We start from the raw sequence: 21,925 nt of genomic DNA, 5'->3' as shown, positions 1-21,925 counted from the left end.
TTGTGAAAGAGATGTACTCTTGCTCTGGAAGATATTACTGAACATGTTAAAACTGTAATGAAATGCTTCTCCTAATCATGTAGTTTTTTTTTAATTTTAATATTCTATTTATTATTTTTATTTTATGTGTATGCGTGTATTGCCTGCATGTATGTGAGTGCACTCATGTTGTGCAATGCCTCAGAGGTCAGAAGAGAGCTTCAGATTCCCCTGGATATGGAGTTAATTAAGGACGGTGCGTAGCTGCCATGCGGGTGCTGGGACTCGAACCTGGGTACTCTGCAAGAGCAGTCAGTGCTCTTAACCACTGAGCCATCTCTCCAGCCTGTTTTTCTACTTTTTAAGATTAATTAAGTACAAAATATGGTTACAGAAAATATAAATGCAATTTACCAGTATTTTCACAATTAAAAGTATCACACACAAAAAAAGCAAATCTATAATAAATAAATGAAATCTTAATTAAAAAAAAAACAGAGCTGAGCATGGTGACACACACCTGGAACTCACTATATGTAGACCAAGCTGTCCTTGATCTTATAGAGATCCACCTGTCTCTGCCTCCTAAGTGCTGGGATTAAAGATATGTGCTACTACACCCAACTTGACACACACCTTTAATCCCAGCACTCAGGAGGCAGATGCAGGCAAATCTCTGTGAGATAAAGGCCATCGTGTTCTATACAGTGAGTTCCAGGCCAGCTAGTGCTACAGGGAGACCAATAAACAACAAAAAAAACCAGGACCTCATACTTATGACAGCACTAGTCTTAATTATATCCTTACAGGCTTCATCTCTCATTGCAGACATTTTGTGGGCTAGAGCCCTAGTACCGGGATGGAGAATGCAGTATCTCCTTCATGAGGAGAGACTGGAGACCTATTCTTCACCCTACCCTGGACCCTAGAAACCTGACATGTAGGGATTGTGTAGTCCCAATTGCCTCTTGTTTAGGGTGAGGTTCAGTTATTGGGAGGTGCCAGCAAATTATCAGAATGTAGAAAGTTTGTATATTAGTCCCCCTGGCTCCCATCCTACCTGGCCATGATTTAATGGTTGTCATACCTCCTTTCTGATAACACCTCTCCTGCACCTGCAATCCTTGGCCATTCCTTATCCCTTTCCCTCTAGGTTAGTGTGCCCATTGATACTAATGCTAGGGCACTTTACTATCCTTTATTTTATGACCTGGAATGTAGTCAGTCTATCATGGTGAATTTCCATGTGTATCTGTATATGCTGTATATGCTGTATATGCTGCTCCTTGGGTGGAGTACTTGATAAACATCAATTAGGCCAAATTGTTTTTAGTGGTTTCAGTGGGTTTAGTGGTTTATCTGAGTATGTGTCCATTTGTTCTATCATTTACTGAGAGAGAAGAGTACAACTGTGGGTCTGCCTATTTCACCTGCTAACACTTCCTGCTTCGTTTATTTGAACCTCTGTTCTATAATAGGGGTAAACCTATTGTGGACTGCTGCATCTTTTTGATAAATTCAGCCTTTAATCATTATGTAATCTCTTTTACCTCTAATCATTTTCCTTGTTCTAAACTCTACTTTAAGATCAATATCCATCTTTTCTTTTGATTACTGTTTGTATGATATTTACTTTTCTATCATCCTATATGTAACCTATATTATCATATTTAAAGCATATTCCTTCTAGATAGCATAGTCAGGTCTTCATTTCTTTCTTTTTCTTTATTTTAAATTCTATCAGAAAGTTTTCAATGTTTCATTTTTAATTTTTCATTACACGTATTTAATTTAGCATGCATGACACACATGTGGCAGTCAGGCAACAGCTTTTAAGAGTCAGTTCTCTCCTCCCACCATGTGGATTTAGGAGATCTAACTCAGGCCCAAAGGCTTGAGTCATATACCTTCACTTACTGAGCCAACCTTCTAGCCCATCTCTCACTATAGGCCATTTACATTCAGTATAATTACTGATCTTTTAGATTTTGATTATTTTATATTGAAAGCTCCATAATACCATAAGCTTTGCTTTTAATACTCACATGTATTTTAAAGACCTTAAGAAAATACAATCGTCTGTTCTGTCTACTCAGTTATTTGCCACGTCTGCTGTTCTTCCTTCGTGTCTGAAGTACATTTCTCTCTGGTATTATTTCCCCCACATACTAAAGGAATTTCTTCAGCATATCTCTGTAGCAGCAAATTTCTTTAGCATTTCTTTCTCTCGAGATGTTTTTATTTCACCTAAATTCCTGAAGGATGTTTTTCCTGGAAATTTATCCTGTCCTCAAAGCAGCACAGGGTGATGGATATGAAGACCCTCATCCTAGTTCCTCTTCTGTTCCTACAACAAAATTCCTGAAACTAGGGACTGGAGAGATGGCTCAGCAGTTAAGAGCACTGGCTGTTCTTGCAGAGGACCCAGGTTTAATTCCCAGCACTAACATGGTGGCTAACAACTATCTATAACTCTAGTTCCAGGGGATATGATGCCCTCTTCTGACATCTTCAGGCATCGCATGACATGGGTGCGCTTACATACATGCAGGCAATACGCTCATATGCATAAAACAAAAATAATAAATAAATAGATGGATGGATAGATAGATAGATAGATAGATGATAGATAGATAGATAGATAGATAGATAGATAGATAGATAGATAGATAACTGAAGCTAAGTGAGTTGCAAAAAATATGAAGATTTATTTAGCCCATGGTTCTGGAGTTTGGAAAGTTTAAAACCAAATAGTTGTATCTGGCCAATGACATGCTGCCATGGCATATTAGAGAAGGAGAAAGGAAAGTGGGCAAAGTAAAAAAGTGTAACTGCAGGGGACTGGCCTTCCTTTGTAACAACCTGCTCTTACAGTAATATGATCTCCCCATTGAATCCATTCTTTTGAAAGAGGATTTGTCTTTTTGGAGGTGGTACCCCCATTACACTGTAATCATTTCTCTCTCAGCCCACCTCTAAATCTCCCAGCACTGCTCAATGTAAGTACATTAAGGGATCAAGCTTCTGGCATATGGACCTTTGGGGTACAAACCATGTCCAACCCACAACACACTCATTGTCTCCGACTCACTGGGACCTCCTTTCTTGAGTCCCTAGCTAGAGAGAAGGATGTTGTACTTTTTTTTTTAACTTGAATTTAGTTTAATAAAACTTTGTTTCACAGGGATGCTGTACTTTTAATAATGGCTGTTATTTCCATTCTGCATATGTGGAAATCAGCCCATCCCCAAGGCAAAGCCACAAGAGCAAAGAAGAAAAAAATTCCATAAACTTACCCCCTTTATAGCTACTGTTTTTACTTTTCTCCCCACTCTGCATGGTATTGTTTACATTATAGATTCCTCCGGTAGTTGCTTTTTGTACTCTGTCCAGGATTTTCAGCAATTATCAGGAGGGGCGATAGGCTATACTTAGTCTATCCTGGCCAATTCAGGAAATAAAATCATCCTTTTCGATTTACTTAACCCATCCCACATATTAGCAAAATACTTCACTAAATTCTCTTCCATTAATTATCCCTTTTGAAAATGTCATATATGTTCTGTCTGGACCCTGGGAAATACACCTACCTAGTAGATTATACAGCCAGGATTTAAACTTCAGTCAGCCTATCCAATTCTATTGTCTTGATCTCATGAATTTTCACAGTTGCAATGATCTTACACATCATATAATGTCATTCTTCAGGCTTTGCTTAAACACTTCCTTTGAAAAAAATGGAAAATAGCCACTTGGGCAAGTGCAAAAATAAATTATGTTTTTCCTTAAACTGTCATCATTGATGTTGCTTTTGGTATACCAGCCAACTTAGGATGGGAAACTTATTTTATTCCATCCTGAAAAGCTCACAATTATCTGGCAATTTATAGGTTAGATTCAGGATTTATGACCATCAGTCATATTGTAATTCAAAGCCTTCTCCCCCTCCTCCTGGGTCCACTTGGCTTAGAAACATTTACTTTAAAAGGAGGGGAAGGGTGTAACCTGTTCTCTGTCCTCCCACTCTACCCATGGACAATACATTGCATGCTGGTGATGCCTTCAGCAGGAGCCAGAGCCTTCTAGGCAATGGCTCTATTTTCTATCTATGGCTGACATCACTTAACTTTTGAGGTTGGCTGTTTCTTACCCATACAGGGTCATTTAACCACCACAGTCATTTAAAAGGGCACTAAATTGTCTAAAGATACCCATCTGACCATCTTACCCATGTGTATTAGTCACTGTTCTGTTGCTGTGATACAAACAATGACCAAACCAACTCATAAAAGGAAGAGTTTATTTGAGCTTACAGTTCCAGGGGAATTACAGTCCATCATGGTGGAGAGGCATGGAGGCAGGAAGTGGCTGGAGCAGGAGCAGAAGCTAAGCTCTCAGAGCATCTTTAAGTGGGGCACAGGAAGCAAGAGAGCAACTTGAGATCCAGCAAGGCTTAAGAACTCTCTAAGCCTGCCACTGTGACATGCTTCTTCCAGGATAGCCACACCTTCTAAGAACTCCCAAAATAGCGCCACCAACTGGGGACAAAATGTCCAAATACTTGGAGCCTATGGGGGACATTTTCATTCAAACCACCACATCATGCATACTTCTAATGTTATCCTTGTAACTGTTTCTGAGTTGTTTGTACAAGCAAAGGAGTTAGAGAATTGGCAGATTCTCAATGAGGCAGCTTACAACTTTCAAAAGCTAATGTTTCAGCAAGTAACACCTCAAATTGCTTAAAAATGAGCCAGAAGAACAGCCAAGATCTTAAACTGGCCACAAAGCTAAAAGGTAAACTGCTAACAGTAAATACAATTAGGTACACCTTCCAGAACAAAGCTAACTAAACCTAAAAGTAAACTCACAGTAAGCAATTGTCAACTATCTCCTATCCATAACAGCCATTCTGTGCTGGAGATATAGCTGAGTTGGTACAGTTCTGCTATCTTAATTCCAGCCTCCATCACTTTGTACAGTTACAATTGGTTTTTTTATTGGTCTATTACTCTGAACCTCTTCCCCATGTACACTGCCTCAGAGCTATCTTCCTCATAATGTGAGCAGGTTCATCCTCTGCTTCGAAATATTTGATAAGCCCCACTCTTGAGCAAAGAAAATAAACAAAATTTCTGTTTCCTATGCAAAGAGAATAAGCTGTAATTAATAGGAATCTTGGAAGAATCTTGAGTCATTGACTTTTAGATTTTGCTTAGTTAGGGACTGTGTTGCAAATCCCTTCTCTGTTGATAACAAAAGCTGTAAGAAAAAGATTATCAGTTAAAGAACTTAAACAGAGATCCTGTTTGTTAGCTTATCAAACCGTGTGAAGATCTAAAGCAAGATTAAATTGCTCATGCTCTATCTATTCAGTGTCCTCAGTGACAGATTTTTCTTGAGTTTTCCTGCCATTTGCAAGAGATAAGAATTCCTTTGCTGTCACACTGTTTTATTACCCATATAAAGAGCAGATCATTATGTTTGTCAAGATTACTTGGGTAGATGATCATAAATCACAATTAAAATTTGCTTAAGAGATAATAAAGGTTCATAAATTTCACATGTTATTAATTATCCTATTTAAAGTAGCAGACCTCTAGGGGTTTACCCTTTTTCTTATCACCATCTAACATTATATTTCTGTATTTTCTGTCTCTACCAGAAAGTAAATGCCTTAAAACATGTTTTAATTACTAGTCATCCCTACCACAGTGCTTGGTTCAAAGTAAACTCCCAGTAAGCATTTGTTTAACAAATAGAGCAATAGTGAAAAAAAATGGAACAGAAAAAAGAAAGAAAAAAACCTCCCTCCTTTATACAAAAAAAACGGCCCTTACGTTAATTACTCCCCACCAAAGCATTTTAATAGTGCTCACAAAAACTCTTGGGTAACAGGTAGAGCGGCTTGTACACGCTCTATTACACAGGTATGGACTGAAGCTACAAAAAAATACCATGGAGAAGTCACAAGGCAACAAGAAAAAACAAAACAAAACAAAAAAACCTCCCTCCTTTATACAAAAAAAACGGCCCTTACGTTAATTACTCCCCACCAAAGCATTTTAATAGTGCTCACAAAAACTCTTGGGTAACAGGTAGAGCGGCTTGTACACGCTCTATTACACAGGTATGGACTGAAGCTACAAAAAAATACCATGGAGAAGTCACAAGGCAACAAGAAAAAACAAAACAAAACAAAAAAAAAAAAAAACAAAAAAAAAAACCAAAAAAAAAAACTCTAGCTTTCGCCAAATTTTAATGTCAACCCATTTCGGGATGGCTCAGCTCAAAAACTGCCACATTTGGTAAGACTGTTTTCATGGCCGTCAGCAACAAGTACTTTCAATTGTAACACTCTTCTCCGAATTTCTAACTTGTATCTGCCTAGAGTGAAAGATTCTAAACCAAGCAGGCAGCAACGTTGCCCAGAGCTAAGATGGCTGTGGCGGCTTCTCAGCCCTCACCCAAAATGGACGCTGACTGTGACGTTCCGACCACAAACCTCCAACCTTGGTCCCGCCCCCAAGGGCCAAAGCCCCGCCGTCCCCGCTGTGCCCGCCCTTCCGTCAGAGACCTGCTCCTGATTGGCTGTTTGTACTATTTACCTTTCGTCCGGATGTTGCGTCACGCAGTGAGGCGGGCGGTCGCCGTGAGAAGTGGATAGAGGGAGGTTGCGCCTTCGCGGTTTCTGAAGCCGCGAAGGGAGCTTCGTGGTGGAGGGCCCCGGAGCTGAGGTACGTCCCTCGGGACGGCTGAGAACCTGCGGGCGGCGGGGCCCAGTGAGGCCGGCCGTGGGGCTGGGTGGAAGGCCGCGCTCGCCTGCGCCCCTCGGACTGGGGCCTGCTGAGTTGCGCAGTTGGGAAGCGCCGCCCCGGGTGAGGCCGGTGTGGGCGGTGCGTTGACCGGGAGGCTGGGGGCTTGCTGCCCTGCTCTCATCGAGGCCAGTGGGCTGGAGAAGGACCGGCCCGAGCAGAGTGAGCACGAAAGCGCTATGGAGGAGTCGGCAGAAGCTGATTCCGAGCTAGCCGGGTACCGGTTTTAGAGGTCCAGACTCGCTTCCTGAATGTGGCAGATAATCGCCTTGCGTGTTAGGCGACACAGAGACCACTCTGACCTGGACGTCCTGGGTCGATAGGCTGAGAAAGCTACAGGATAAGATGATGTAATGGCATGAAAGTACCAGAAGGGCTCTCGGTATGTTCCCCAAGGTCAGATGCCCAGACTTATCTGCGCTTCTTAGTTCCTGGGGAAGGACACGCAAGTATTTTGATACAAGAGTGCTTAGCTTTAGGGGTCCTAATTAAAGCTCATTTCTGGTCCCATTCCTGGAGATCTACATTTTAAATTAAATCTTGGGCGATTTCAGAGTCCCAAGGCACTGTCATCAAAACACTGTTTTGATCAGTTTTTTTTATATTACAATGGAGATGATGGGTTCAGGAGGTAGTCACTTGCCTAGAAAATTCATCACAAATCGTTGATACAGATGTGCTTTCGGTTTTATAGAAAGACAATCGCTTAACCATTTATCTGATACAATCTTCTTGGAATTGAGACAATTCCAATTTTAATATGCTTTTCTACTGAGGACACCACTGAAGAAATCTAACATTAGAGAAACTTTATTGGTCAGTTGTTTTCTTAGATTGTCCTTTATGTAGTTATGGAGTAAGTTAACGTTAATGTCACTGTCTTATCTTAAATGGAAGTAATACTTGACCTATTTACTTGAAACTTACATGTTTCATCTCTGTTGATGGCATTTGGCCTTGTACAGTGTAACCTTGAATGGTTGTTCATCTCTTCGTGGGCTGACATTTTTCCTGTGCTTTTCTTATTAACTTTTCTTATTGAATGACAGTATAAATCTTAAAGTCGAAATCAAAATTGTAAAAGCTGTCAGACCCTTTAGTTATGTCACATGTAACATTGTGTTACATGTAACTCTATCCCAAACTGGGTCCTGCCAGATGAGTTTCATGAAGTAGAGGTTCAAACCAGGATTCAAAATTGAAAATAAAAGACATCACTTTATTCCAGTTTTTTCTACTGAAACTTAATTTGTTCTATTCTCTGACTACTGTATGCCTTGCCCTTAATTAAGGGGTTTGGTTTTTAGTTTGCTTGTTTGTTTTTTCTTTCTAACCAGCATTTCAGATCTGCTTAGCAAACCCGGTACATCACCATGTTAGCTGCCAGGTTTGTGTGTCTCCGGACACTACCTTCTAGGGTTTTCCACCCCACTTTCACCAAGGCCTCCCCAGTTGTGAAGAATTCCATCACGAAGAATCAGTGGCTCTTAACACCCAGCAGGGTAAGGATAATTGGAAAGATTTTATATTGTGCCCACCTCTGCCCAGTTTGATTTCTGCATTTAGGAGGGATTGGGGGCGCGGGATTACAGTCTGGGTTTTTCTACCTGGCAGTGGCAAAGTTTGCTGCCTGAAATACAGTGGTTTGCTAAAACTGTAACAGTAGTCTCTAGTCAGCTTTCTTCCCATCAATCTGATCCCTCCTTATCACAAGTGAGAGAGTTCTTATAACTGTTTAACTTGTAGTTCTTGGGTTTTCTCACTCAGAAAATTGAGAGTAAACATGGAGGAATTGAGTCACATGGTACAACACAAAGCTTGGGCATGGGACCAATAGTCAAATGCTTAAGAACCCATAGATACTACCAGTTGGCCAACAGAGTTACTAAAGATACTGTTTCAGCTTTTGCTTAAAGAATGAGAAAATCTGTCAGGTTAGAGAGAAAGGCTCATTTCCTTTGGCAACAAACACCTTTTTCTTTTGAGACAGGGTATTACTCTATAGAAAAGATTACTTTCCAGCTGGTGGTCCTGCCTCCTGCTCTCAGGTTCTGAGATCACGCACAAATACCACCATGGCCCACGAACAGATTTGTCTTCTAGTTTTTAAATGAGGAGGAATGCAAGTTATTGAGTGTAATGTAATTAAGAGACTATACAGTAGCCAGAAGGAGGCAGCATTTTACCTCTTAAGTTTAACTCTTCTACCACTGGAAAAGACTTGTCTTCCTTTGGCTTCATGTTCAAGAGATCTTGATTGAGTTTATTGAACTTTAAGAAGTCTGTAAAGCCTGGGGATGCAGCTCAGCCATGCTGTCGGTCTGAATGGTAAATGTCTCTGTGTATGTATCAGGAATATGCCACCAAGACAAGAGTTGGGATCCGCCGTGGGAAAACTGTCCAAGACCTGAAAGAGGCAGCTTTGGAGCCATCCATGGAAAAAATATTCAAAAGTAGGTGAAAGTCTTCAGTGTTTAAAGTGTGTATGTGTGTGTTTTGTTTTTGTTTTGTTTTGTTTTTGAGGCAGGATCTCACTATGCATCCCTGGCTAGCCTAGAACTTCATTCATAGACCATACTGGCCTTGATTTCACAAAGATCCACCTGCCTCTCCCTTCCAAATACATGTGTGCCATTACACCTGACCCATGGATGTTTTAAAAAGGCCATAAACAGCTTCCTAAAAAATGTTTTCAAGTGTATATATGTCTTTTCTGGAATAAAGACTACATTTCTATTCTCAGGGATCTGATAACCTGAAAAAAGACTGGTACTTTGCACTGGGTTCAGTGCTTCCTAGTTTGTTTCACCTTTTTTATTTGCTTTGTTTTAAGACAGTGTCTCCCTGAAGCCTCCTTTAGACTGGAACTCCCTATGTATACCAGGCTGGCCCTGATCTCTTAGAGATCTGTCTGCCTTTGCCTCCTGAGTGCTGGGATTTAAAGATGTGCTCCACCATACAAAGAGCATTATCTTAATGAAGTCATTTTGATTCATAGTTTGGAGTTCAGCATTTGCAGAATCTGAAACCAGACTGTTAATCTTCCCGATGCTATTTAGAAAACATTACTGCTCCTTAACAGTCTTGGGAAATGCCAGTGTATTATGGTGGGGGAGAGTCCTAATCAGTATCACCCACTGCACTTCTTTTTGATTACAGAGTTGACCACAGAGAACAAATCATGAAATTCCCAGTAACATTCTTTGTGAACAAATTTAGATTGAAGGGGAGTAAGATGTTCTTAATGAGTACCAGTCTCTGTCTTAACTCATATAAAGCTTCATCTTGGTTAGTACCACTTTAGGCACAGGATGGAATGGCTGTTAACATTTATTTTATTTTTATTTATTCATTTACTTTGAGACATGGTCTTGTTGTGTAGTTCAGGCTAATCTCAGATTTTGTACATCAGTCTCTCAAGTACTAGCATTACAGCTGTGTATCACCATGCCAAGCTGGTCCTTTATTTTTTGAAGTGATTATTGCACCTTTGTTTAAGGAGAGTCAATTTCTTCTGGTTTCCTAATGTTGAGGACATCTCTGTGCCCCCCATCTGACTACTGTGAAGAAACATGGTCTATGATTTGATCTCCTCATAAATATCTTAAATCCTTATCGCCAACATGAAATGTGCCAATTCCAGCCTGAGTTTCCTCTGTTTTGCAGTTGATCAGATGGGAAGGTGGTTTGTTGCTGGAGGAGCTGCTGCTGGTCTTGGAGCACTGTGCTACTATGGCTTGGGAATGTCTAATGAGATTGGAGCTATTGAAAAGGCTGTGTAAGTAAATTGTTCTCAGTTCCAAAACCCTTTCTTCAAACTAAGGGTTTATTATTGTTTATTCATTTTTGGTTTAGGTTTTTTCCATTCTTTAGTTTGTAGTCACTTTTGGAGCATCCTGTCTAGTCTTCATTTGTGAATTGTAGAATATATAGTGCATCTCTTCTTGTCTCGTTGGTGTAGATTTATTTGAGCCTAAATAAACTAGCCTAGAACTCGCTATGTAGACCAGGCTGGTCTCGAACTCAGAGATCGTCCTGTCTCTGCCTCCCAAGTGCTGGGATTAAAGACATGCATCACCATGCCTGGCCCTTAAGTAAACATCTTTTACCAAGGCTGTGTATTCAAGCAAGAAGAAAATTGTTGATTTTTACATGCATGAAATGCATAGGCTTTGTCACTTAATCTTTATAGCAAACTCCAAGATGTACATAATTATTTCCATGACAAAAGAAATAAGATTGAGAACATTAAAGTGATATATCCCAAGGTCATTAGCTAATGAATGATTTAAGCAGAATTAATACCCATCATTCTATAATTTAACCCTGTCATGTTTCTTACAGAATTTGGCCTCAGTATGTGAAGGATAGAATTCATTCTACTTACATGTACTTAGCAGGAAGTATTGGTTTAACAGCTTTGTCTGCCTTGGCAGTAACCAGAACACCCGTTCTCATGAACTTCATGATGAGAGGCTCTTGGGTGGTAAGTCAGTTACTTGCCATTTTTGTGGGGGAGGTGGTGCTGGGTGTTTGTTTCCTTTTTGTGTAAATATCAAAAGATTTAATAGGGCCCAGAATATACATCAGTGGTAAAGAAATTGCCTAGCATGTGTTGAGCCCTAGCCTCAGTCCCTGGTACTAAGAAGAAAAAATATTTGATGACATATATTGGGAGGAAGGGAGAAGAGATATAATGGAAGAATACTGTGTTCTTTGTCGAATGTATATTTTAATAGGACCAAAGGTGTTAGAAATGAAATTTAGGACCAACCTTCTTATCTAGCAGCAAATAACAAGCAATCTCTGTTTGGTACATTACTACAAAATACATGCAAAACTACCTTGCAAATCAGTAGAAAATGCCTGTCCCAGACCCAAAGCAGTCTATCCTGGTGCTATTCCTGTTACTCCTCGGCTTCTTGCCCTTATGTAAGGTTTTCTATTCGATGACCATTTCTCTCTTTTTTGTGTGTATTTTTATTGAATTTTTGTGTAATTCATATACAACATCTTAATCATCTTTATACCCCCTTCCCCATTGGCACCCTCCCTTCCCCCCACACTGGATTTCGTACATTCTTGCATTCTGTCATTTACGTTAAGGCCTGTCAAGTCAAGTTAGTAAACCAGACATTCCTCAATGCAAGTTCATCACTGGGATTTAGTCAGCCTGTCTAGAGTCACTCCCTTAAAGGTCAGCTCTTCCTCACCCAGCCAGTAATCAGCTGCCAGTAGTTCTTTGACTAAGATTGGGGCCTGCTGCCCATTTCCCCAGTTCTACACTGGGTTTTTGTCTTGAGTTTGCATGGGTTTGTGCATGGTGTCACCATTGCTGTAGGTTCATATGAGCAAGGCCCCTGGAGCCTATAAAATTGTTTCCATATAGTCACACACCTCCTCCTCTGACTTGTTAACAGTCTTTCTGCCCCCTCTTCCACAATGGTCCCTGAGTCCTGGGTGGGTAAAGTTTAATACAGGAGTCCTGTCCAGGGACCCACACCCTATAATTTGCCCATTTGTGCCCCTTTGTGTGCATTGCCCTCTGTTGCCTGAGGGAGTTGATGAGATGCATTAGTATTCTCTCTACCTCTTGTTTCACTGTGTTCTATGAGACTTAAGTGTTCCATTGTAGATGTGTCACTTAGAGTTGGGCACTTCAGAGACACTTAATCTCTGTGTTTGACCAGTAGTGGAACTCTGTAATAGGCTCCGTTTGTTGCAAAAGAAGCATCTTTGGTGAGGGGTGCCTGTAAATGTAAGGATCCATATTTAGCACATACTCAGAAATTACATTTGTCTAGGGTTGTCACAGCCTTGGGATTTTCTCTAATATCTATGACCTCTCCAGCCATGTGTCTTTGGCTGTATTTACAGTACCACACATGAGTTCCCTCCCATCAATGATTATTTCTTGAATACTTGTTTATTTTGCCTGCTAACACAGTGTGATTTCAGGTGTGGGCCCTGTTTTCCTGCTGTCTGGTAGAAGATATCTAGAGTGAACAGTATGGGATGTGCATTAAGAAGTAGAAAGTGGAAAGTCAGCTTAAATACAGACAGTCCTATGTTGGTATCTAACGTCTTATTTTGGAAGAGAACATTGTCCAGTTTTACCAAACAGCCTGATTAAGGAGAACATCTAGGAAAACTGAGTTCTAAAACTGGCTAACAACCCCATTAGAGGGACATTTCATGTGTTTGAGGTCTGAAGACATGGTTAGCTTTAGAAGGATATGTTTAATTTTTAAACCAAAATGAAATACCTGCACAGACCAGTGAAGAAATTGGAATGGCAAAAAACATGTGATTTCTGTTTGGGTATTAAGAATGAATGTGGAAGAGGCATGAAGGAGGTAGACCAGCTGTGCCTTGTGAGGTCTGAAATGACGGATAATATGAACCACAGCAATGAGTGTGAGGTTGGCGAGCAGAGAGACAAGAAAGCCATGTACAGTGCTTTACTGTCAAGTCAATGGTGTTTCCACTACACTGTGTTTTCTATGAGGAGCATTATTTAGAATTACAGTCCAGGAACTGTGCTCATAGATGGGTGTCTTGAATTTCCCAGACTAGCAGTTCATGAAGGTAAAGAATAAAGCAAGGCGAGTACTCACTGGAAAGTCAGTTTGAATCAGAGGCAAATAATTCTAAAAGATTTATAGTGTAATCAAACAAACAGGACAGTATAATGAAAGATTCAAATGTACATAAATTTCAAGCCTTAAAATAAGGTCCCAAAACTGCAAAGATGTTTTGTAATGAGGACCATAGCCTCAATGTGGCAAAAGACCACTCTCCTCTACTATTAAGAATAATAAAGAAACATAGTTGGTGTCAGGTGTGGTGGCGCACACCTTTAATGCCAGCAATTGGGAGGTAGAGGCAGAGGCAGATCACTTTGAGATTGAGACCAGCCTGGTCTGTATGATGGGTTCCAGGCCTGCTGGGGCTACAGAGAGACTCTGTCTCAAAAAAATCAAGAAGAAGAAAAATAGTTGGGAAAGCCAGACAGATGCTCCAGAAATGAAGATGGAACTTTTGGGGATGGTACAGATAGAAAGGCAGGAAGGCAGAGTTCGTCTCATGCTTCAGAACAGGAGAAACAGCTGCCGCTTCTTGTGGGCAAAGCATCTACCAGAAAAAGCTTCTGAGACAAGCTTTGTAAGTCATTATAGCAAGGAGGGTTGTTTTTATCTTTTTATTGTGTGTGTGTATGATATGTACATGTGGGCATCCATGCTTTACGTCAAGTTGAACATTCTGATGCCAGTGGGTCAAACAAATAGAGATGAGTGGAGGAGGCTTGGTAAGCCATGTTGGGGATTCTTGGCATGGAAAACCAACTTGTTTTTAAGAGTAGTTGACCAGAGAATGTCTGCTGCCTGGTCCTAAGGCTGCAACAGTTAGCAACCTCTGCCTTAGTTTTCTTGAGTATTATCACTGCTTTCCATTCTATATGCTCTTTTCAAGCACAGTATTTAAATGTCACAACCTTGGAAACCTAAGGTAGGCAAAGAAAAGGATGTGGACCAGGTCAGCCACAAACCTGGACACAGAAATGTAGGTGTTCTCAAGTCTTTCCATGTGCTAGAAGTAATGTTTATGTTTTGGTTTGGGGGTTTTTGAATAGCAAATGAGGAATTCAAGGCCACATACACTTTTTTTAAATTAGATCGTGACTGATTTTAAATTTATAAACTTTTGGGGTTGTATCAGTTTGTATTTTAAACAATAATTATCTTAAGATTTCTCCCAGGACTTTGTTTCATCTCTGTCTCCAAGAATAAAATTGCTAGAAGATGAAAAGCTCTGCACCTGTAAGGCAGTAGAGGGCACTCTTGCTGATGCAGCCAGAATTGACATCATCCCAGTGCCTTAAATGTACTAGAAACATATGCGATTCAGTTTATTATCCTTCATCTTTTCAAAACTGGTATTTTAGGAGTGAGTTGGTGCTTGGAACTTGTGGGTTTTCTACTTTAAGAATCTATTTTTCTTAATGTGTGTCTTTCAGACAATTGGTGCAACCTTTGCAGCCATGATTGGAGCTGGGATGATGGTCCAGTCAATACCTTATGATGAGAGTCCAGGCCCAAAGCATCTTGCTTGGATGCTGCATTCTGGTATGTTTTGTTTCAAATTGTTAACAAACGACCTTGAAGTTACACACTTTCCTGTTTGCTATTTGTTCCGTTTGGTTAATTTTGTTCATTATTTTAGACAGGGTCCTGCTATATAATCCCAAGCTGTTCTCCAACTTGCTATCTTCCTGCCTTAGTCCCTTGACACATCTGGCTTATATTGACCTTTTTTAGTGGCTCTTCAAAGTTGAAAATGACTTGTGAATCCTCACATTTAGAAAACACAGTTTTATGCAATCATTGCTGTTGCATTAGTGCCAGACCTTTGCTTTGAAGGGCTGATACTAAGATTGAACATCTCTAGTATTGAAACTGTCTCCTAGTGCTTTGTCCAGTACCAGGAGGATTTATAGTGTGATGCCTCTTACTTGAAAGTTACTTTGCTTGATTTCTGAAGAAAAGAAGAAGGGGGAGGGGGCGGACTCTTGAGGGTAGGGAAAGTTTTAAACTTTCCTGCCAGTTGCAAAACTGATGGAGGAAATTTAATAGAAATGTCATATGTAAAGAATTTTACCCAGTATTCTCCCTAGAACAAAATATTCTAAATTACACTTCATGAAATCCAGTGTACCTTGTTACTTGCTATACAAATGTTAGTCCTGTACAAGAGACACTAGTATTGAAAGTCAGGATGAAGAGAGCTGTGGTTGTGCTATATGGTGAACAGTTAAAGAGCCAAGAGGCCAGCAAGATGACTCAGACAAAGGTGCTTGCTGTACTATCTTGCTGATATGTATTTAATCCCCTAATCCCGTGTAAAGGTAGAAGAAAATTGATTCTGCAAAATTTTCCTCTGACCGCCACATACACATGCCATGGCGTGACCACCCCCAACATCTCTCTCACTCTCTCTCTCTCACACACACACACGCACACACACACACACACACACACACACATAATGATTAATTGAAAGTGAGAACAGAGCCATATCTGCTGGCAGAGGCCTAGGATATCAGCTACCCAGGAGGCTGAGACAGAAGGGTTGGAAGTTTAAGGTCAGTGTGGACGACAAAGTAAGTTCAAGGCCAGCCTAGGTAACATAGCAAGACTATCTCAAAATAAAAAAACAGGCCGGGGATGTAGCTCGATGGTAGAAGGCTCGCCAAGCATCCTGCACAAGGCACTGGGTTGATCCCCAGTTACCATGAGAAAAAAAGGATGTGCGGCCTTTACATTATTTCTGTAATATCTGACAGCTAAAGTTACTTTTTATAAGCTGTGATAGCTTTCTCTATTACCAGTATCTGTCCTGGAAGCTCCTACATTTATCATTGTACACTTTTCCTTTCTTCCCTTTTGACAGTGGTAGGTTTGACCTTTAGCTATTTAATTTTCTATCAGTTCTCTCTTGTATAATTGTGAAAACTAGAGGTGGTCTCAGATTCAAATGCTGAGCTATATAGAATTTTACAAAGTCACTAATAATATAGGTTAGTATTTGTGTTTGAATTTTAACAGTGGTGTTCATGTGACAGAATTTGGATAGCCAGAGGTTTTGGTTGTATAGTTAGGACAATAGGGTGGGTGGTATCAAGGTAGAATTTACTGTACATTGTTTAACATAAGTAGAGTGTTGGGATGACCTTCACTGTGGCATCTTTGTCTATTTAGTACATATTTAATAAGCCCTTACTCTTTCCTCAGGTGTGATGGGTGCAGTGGTGGCTCCTCTGACCATCTTAGGGGGGCCTCTTCTCCTCAGAGCTGCATGGTACACCGCTGGCATTGTGGGAGGCCTCTCTACAGTAGCCATGTGTGCACCCAGTGAGAAGTTTCTGAACATGGGAGCACCCTTAGGAGTGGGCCTGGGCCTTGTCTTTGTGTCCTCCCTGGGTAAGCGCTGTGCTTCTTACTTAGTTCTGCATTCTTATGTACTCAGGTACCGTAAATCATTAGGGGGCATGTTTAAAAATGCATGCTAATTTGAGTAAATTTTATAATTTGACATCATAAAAGTTTCTCATTTGGTTAACTTTTTTTTAATATTTGTTTTTATTTGGTGTGTCTGAGTGTATTGCCTACACGTGCAGTGACCACAGAGGTCAGAAGAGGACATTGGATCCCCTGGTACTGGAGTTATGGACAGTTGTCAGCCGCCATGTGGATGCTGGGAATCAAACCTGGGTCTTCTGAAAGAGCAGCCAGTGCTCTTAACCACTGAGCCATCTCTCCAGCCCCAGCATTTGGTTAACTATTATTCTTTTTACTAAATACCTCTGAAATGATCAAGAGGGCTTGAAAATGGCTGTTGCCTTTCCATAATATGGGCAAGCAAACCACTGGAGGAATGACTACCAGGGCCTTGACCCGATAGCAATAAAATCAGATAAACACATACTCAGATATCACCTGCACAGAGAGTTTTACATCGTGTAAATTATAAACCCAGTTAGAGGAAATCCCTTTTTTTTAATTAAAAGAAAATAAGTCCTGATTTTTCTTGTTTTGATTTCAGGGTCTATGTTTCTCCCACCTTCCACTGTGGCTGGTGCTACTCTGTACTCGGTGGCCATGTATGGAGGATTAGTTCTTTTCAGCATGTTCCTTCTGTATGATACTCAGAAAGTAATCAGGCGTGCAGAAATAACACCAGTGTATGGAGTTCAGAAGTACGATCCCATCAACTCGTAAGTAATCCTTCCTGCCAGTGCTGTGTTACATGGGCATGTTTGCTAGCATGCTCAGCTTTGTTCTGTTTACTGTGTAGGCTGCCACCATATTCATCAGGATAGATGGCTTAACATTCCATCTATCCTCCCTGGGTAAGCCACTGTGCTTCTTACTTAGTTCTGCATTCTAATGTACTCAGGTACCGTAAATTATTAGGGGGCATGTTTAAAATTGTCTTTAAAATGCATGCTAATTTGAGTAAATTTTATAATTTGACATCATAAAAATTTCTCATTTGGTTAACTTTTTTTAATATTTATTTTTATTTTGTGTGTCTGAGTGTATTGCCTACATGTGTAGTGACCTACATTCGCTCTCAAAGTTCAGGAGTCCAGGAGCACTAACCCGAGGTGTCAGGGAGTCCAGGAGCACTAACTCAAGGTGTTGGGGCTTGAGAACTTTGAGGGCTCTCAGGAGCATTTGTCCCATGTCTCTCTTAGCTTCTTGTCACTGCTGCCCATCATTGGCTTGTAGATTCTGCCTCCCTCTTCACCTGCCATTCTCCCTGGGTATGTCTTTCCTTTTTTTAAAATAAGGGCACTGTGCATACCCTACTCCAATGACTTCATCCTAATAATGTCGTAATTATATCTTCAAAGACCATATTTCCAAATAAGGTCACACAGGACCAAAGTTAGAACTTCAAGCATGTCTTATGGGCGGTTGCAATTCAAACTGTGTCAGATTTTGCTCCTCCTTTGCCTCCTATTTAGTGAACGCTGTATCAAAAAGAAATTGGTTATATTGTAACTAATTGCAATATTTAGGTATTCAGTTACAAGTACCATTTGTTGGAAATGGACATAATTAACTTAAAGTATTTAGCAGCCGGAAGAAAGGCCAGTTCTAAAAATTAACCATTTTTCAGTGTATTTGTTAATAATGTTCTTTCTCTTTTCTTGGATTCTGCCCAAGTTTTTTGTCTAGACCAGCAGTATCTGTCAACATGTTTAAGTAATATGTTTTCTTTTACCTAAAAATAAAACAATGTAATAGATTTTAAAATATTGCGGTAATGATTACAGTTTTGAAGGACCTTTCTTTAAGCCACTGAAGTAGATATTATATTTGAAAATGCCAGACTCTGTCTTGCAAGTTTTTGTAAAGGTGTGTTTTTTTTTGTTTGTTTTGACTATTCCATTGTCTAACACCCAGGGTTTTATGAAAGACGTAATACTCATGGCATGACAGAAAATAGAATAATGCTTTTAAAATTTGCCTTGCACCTTAAAAGATGAGGCTTTCAGAAGGAAAACCATGACAGTTTTCTGCTTTGTGACCTTAGCTGGCACTTAAACTTTGTATTTTTAATTTCCATTTACTAAAGCTGGGAAAAATAATGAGTGTTATTTTCTGTTTGTGTTAAAAAATAGATTGTCTTTATTATTAGAATTGCATCTTATATAATGGGCATGATTTTGTTTTCTAGGATGTTGGGAATCTACATGGATACATTAAATATATTTATGCGAGTTGCAACCATGCTAGCAACTGGAAACAACAGAAAGAAATGAAGTGACCGCTTTTGGCTATGCTGCTCATCGGATACATCTCTTGTTGTGATAAGGGCAGATAGTCGTTTCAGTTTGAGGGCAGCTTTTCTTAAGGTTTAGAAAATAACCTGTCATTGTGCTTAAATGTTTCAGTAATATGACCCTTCAGGCCTGCCTTTTCTTTTAGAAAATAAATTCAATAGTTCTCTTCCAAATAGGCACATACATTTCCGGCTGTCAAGTTTGAGTAACTTAAAAATGCTTTCATGAATGTGGAAACTAAGATTTTTGTTAAAATTTAAGTATTTTTCAGATATTGGGCAAGTAAACGTTAGCAAATTTGTGTCTGCATAGTTGTGGGGGGTTGTGGAATATTGCAAGTAATGTCATAAGTGATTTTAGAGAAAGGTCAGAAGTGGCGTACTGTCATTCTGAATGCTTAGGACATAGTTGTGAGTGTGGCAAGCCAGAGGTCAGCGATATGAACACACAGGTGATCGCTGTTGATCCACTAGTCTGCGAAACAGGTGCAGGTGGGTCCTTCTGCTCTGCTCACTGGCCTTGGTGCTGATTGCTCACTGTCAGGATGGGCCATTCTTACTGCAATTATGTATGTATGAGATTTATCTGAGTCTTCTAAAACAAAATATCCTTAAACCTATTCTCAGGATAGCGTACTTCAAAGCATAAGAATGTTTATTTTGTGACACGGCAGCACGTCTGTGAATGTCTGGTTGAGCACATGCCTCCTTTTCTCTGAGCTTTGGCAGCTGTCAGGCAAGCCTGTTTGTGGCTCGTGCTGAGATTTGGAAAGCAGGTGTCTTCTAAACTGGTGGCTTCCAGCACTCCATCTCAGACTGAGCAGGAGATGGCAGAGCGAGTGTAGTTGTCTTTAGGGAATACTTGAATGGAGTGTAAAGGTAGCTCTTCATTAGGCCCCTTAGCATTTTCTCTCCTTGTGACATTTGTAAGTTTTTGACACAGATTATTTTTGGAGGTCTGCTGTGAATGAAAGTAACTGATTATTTACATGATTGGTATTTTTAAGAAGTATTTGTACAGTAAGCCAGAAGTAACTATTTTAACATCTCAGTGTACACAAGATCCTTATTTCTGAAATAATAGAAGTTCTAGCAAGATGGTGATTGCTGTATTTTTTCTACCTGAAACGTCCATTGGGGATTTGGTCAAGAAAGCAACTCAGGCTTCTACTGTGCAGCACAGTGCAGTGGTAGGTAGGACTTGAAGCTAATGCCTCTGTGTGGGTCTTAACTCAGTCCTGCCACTCACTTCACATGTGACCTTGGAAAAAAATCAAGTGACCCTTAACCAGTTCATCCCAGTTTCTGCATCTGTAATTTGAAGACAAAATCCACCCCATAGATTTGGGATGAAATGTGCAGACTCTGGCATCATGTTAAGTTTTAGCTGCTGGTGGTTTGACTTTTCTCTAAGTGAAAAACGTAAATGCCAGATTCCTTTCTCCACTTTATCCTGGTCTCCATAAAGTGTCGTTTTAAAGTGAAATCTTAAAGACTTACTGTTTTTAGTCACATTTTAGAACTGGAAGCTCTTTAGTTTGAGATGGTGTCACACAACAAAATGGTATAATTGCAACAGCAGTATCAGGTAGATAAAATCAAGGAATCTTGATTTTTGTGGGGCTTTTTATAAGACTTTATTTTTAATTATGTATATGTATGTGGGTATGTGCATGTGAATGCAGGTGCTTGAGACCAAAACCATTGGATCTCCTGGAGCTAGGGTTACAGGCTGGGGTTACAGTTGTGAGCTGCCCAACATGGGTGCTGGGAACAAGACTTGCATCCTGTCGTAGAGCAGAGTACACTCATTCCTGCTCAAGCATTTCTCTCCTGCTCAAGCATTTCTCCAGCCCTGTTTGTTTTTTTATTATTGTTATTACTATGTGGTGCAGGCATGTGAGGTCAGAGGAATCCTGCCATCTCTCCTACCATGTGGGTCCCAGGGATCAGACCAGTCATCAGGCTCAGCATCTCCTTTTAATTGCTAAGACAGTAAAGACTATGAAACATAAAAGTTATATAAAATGTGATTTGTTAGATAATAGTTCTAAAATGATGACAAGAAAAAAATGGTTTCCCAGCTCCCGTTAACATACAAGGTTACTTAGAAAGGTTTTGTGTTTTTATTTTGGGGTGTGGGGGGTTGGGAGGATGCAGGGCAAGTAAGTGCCACAGGGGCCCACATACTTAGGTTGTCAGGCTTGGTGGCAAAGCTCTTACCCTTTGGGTGTTTTTTTATTCTCTTTGAAAACATATATTTGCACAATGTATATTGATCATTTTCCATCCACCACTGCAACTCTCCCAACCAGGCTACCCCTCAACTTCATATCCTTTTTTTTTTATTACTAATCCTCTGAATCCAGTTAGTCCTGCCTATATATGGGTGTATGGTCATCCACCCCAAAGGAGAGTGACTCCCTAGGCAGCATCAGCAACTTCTCTTGTAAGGGAGAGACCCCTGGAGTTTTGCACTGGCTTGATACTGTGCTGGTAACCACAGTTGCTGTGCAACAGCCATGTCATGAAAGAAGCTTCTATAACCAACGTTGAGAGCAGCACAGATCCTTGTATAAACATGTAGATTGCAGTTTGACAGCATAACCATTTACCAAAACAATAGCATGATCGCACGTTACCATTGTGACCAGATTCAGAGCACCAGCTACAAAAACCTTGTGGATTAGGTCTCATATCTCATCGCCTTTTGGTTTCCCATAGCCATGATGCCACTTTGCACCAGTGGGCACATCTTGATAGCAGGTTATTATAGCATG

The 21,925-nt window shown here is 40.3% G+C and overlaps 1 protein-coding gene across 2 annotated transcripts; it reads left to right on the top strand.

Moving 5' to 3' along the window:
- The first annotated feature begins 6,592 nt into the window (after window positions 1-6,592).
- Ghitm (growth hormone inducible transmembrane protein) lies at window positions 6,593-20,631 on the top strand. Of its 2 annotated transcripts, none has more exons than XM_008835596.3 (9): window positions 6,593-6,716; window positions 8,132-8,296; window positions 9,148-9,247; window positions 10,461-10,572; window positions 11,139-11,280; window positions 14,812-14,920; window positions 16,586-16,774; window positions 17,397-17,568; window positions 19,041-20,631. In XM_008835596.3, the coding sequence occupies exons 2-9, from the start codon at window positions 8,168-8,170 to the stop codon at window positions 19,123-19,125; spliced, it is 1,038 nt and encodes a 345-aa protein (XP_008833818.1). In that variant the 5' UTR covers window positions 6,593-6,716; window positions 8,132-8,167; the 3' UTR covers window positions 19,126-20,631. The 2 variants fall into 2 exon arrangements, with proteins under 2 accessions (XP_008833818.1, XP_008833819.1); XM_008835597.3 differs by lacking the exon at window positions 6,593-6,716 and adding an exon at window positions 6,918-7,176.
- Window positions 20,632-21,925: the final 1,294 nt, after the last annotated feature.

Source organism: Nannospalax galili, unplaced genomic scaffold (assembly GCF_000622305.1).
Source record: "Nannospalax galili isolate Female #2095 unplaced genomic scaffold, S.galili_v1.0 scaffold57, whole genome shotgun sequence".
NCBI lineage: Eukaryota > Metazoa > Chordata > Mammalia > Rodentia > Spalacidae > Nannospalax > Nannospalax galili.
This window is presented reverse-complemented; position numbering and strand designations above follow the sequence as displayed.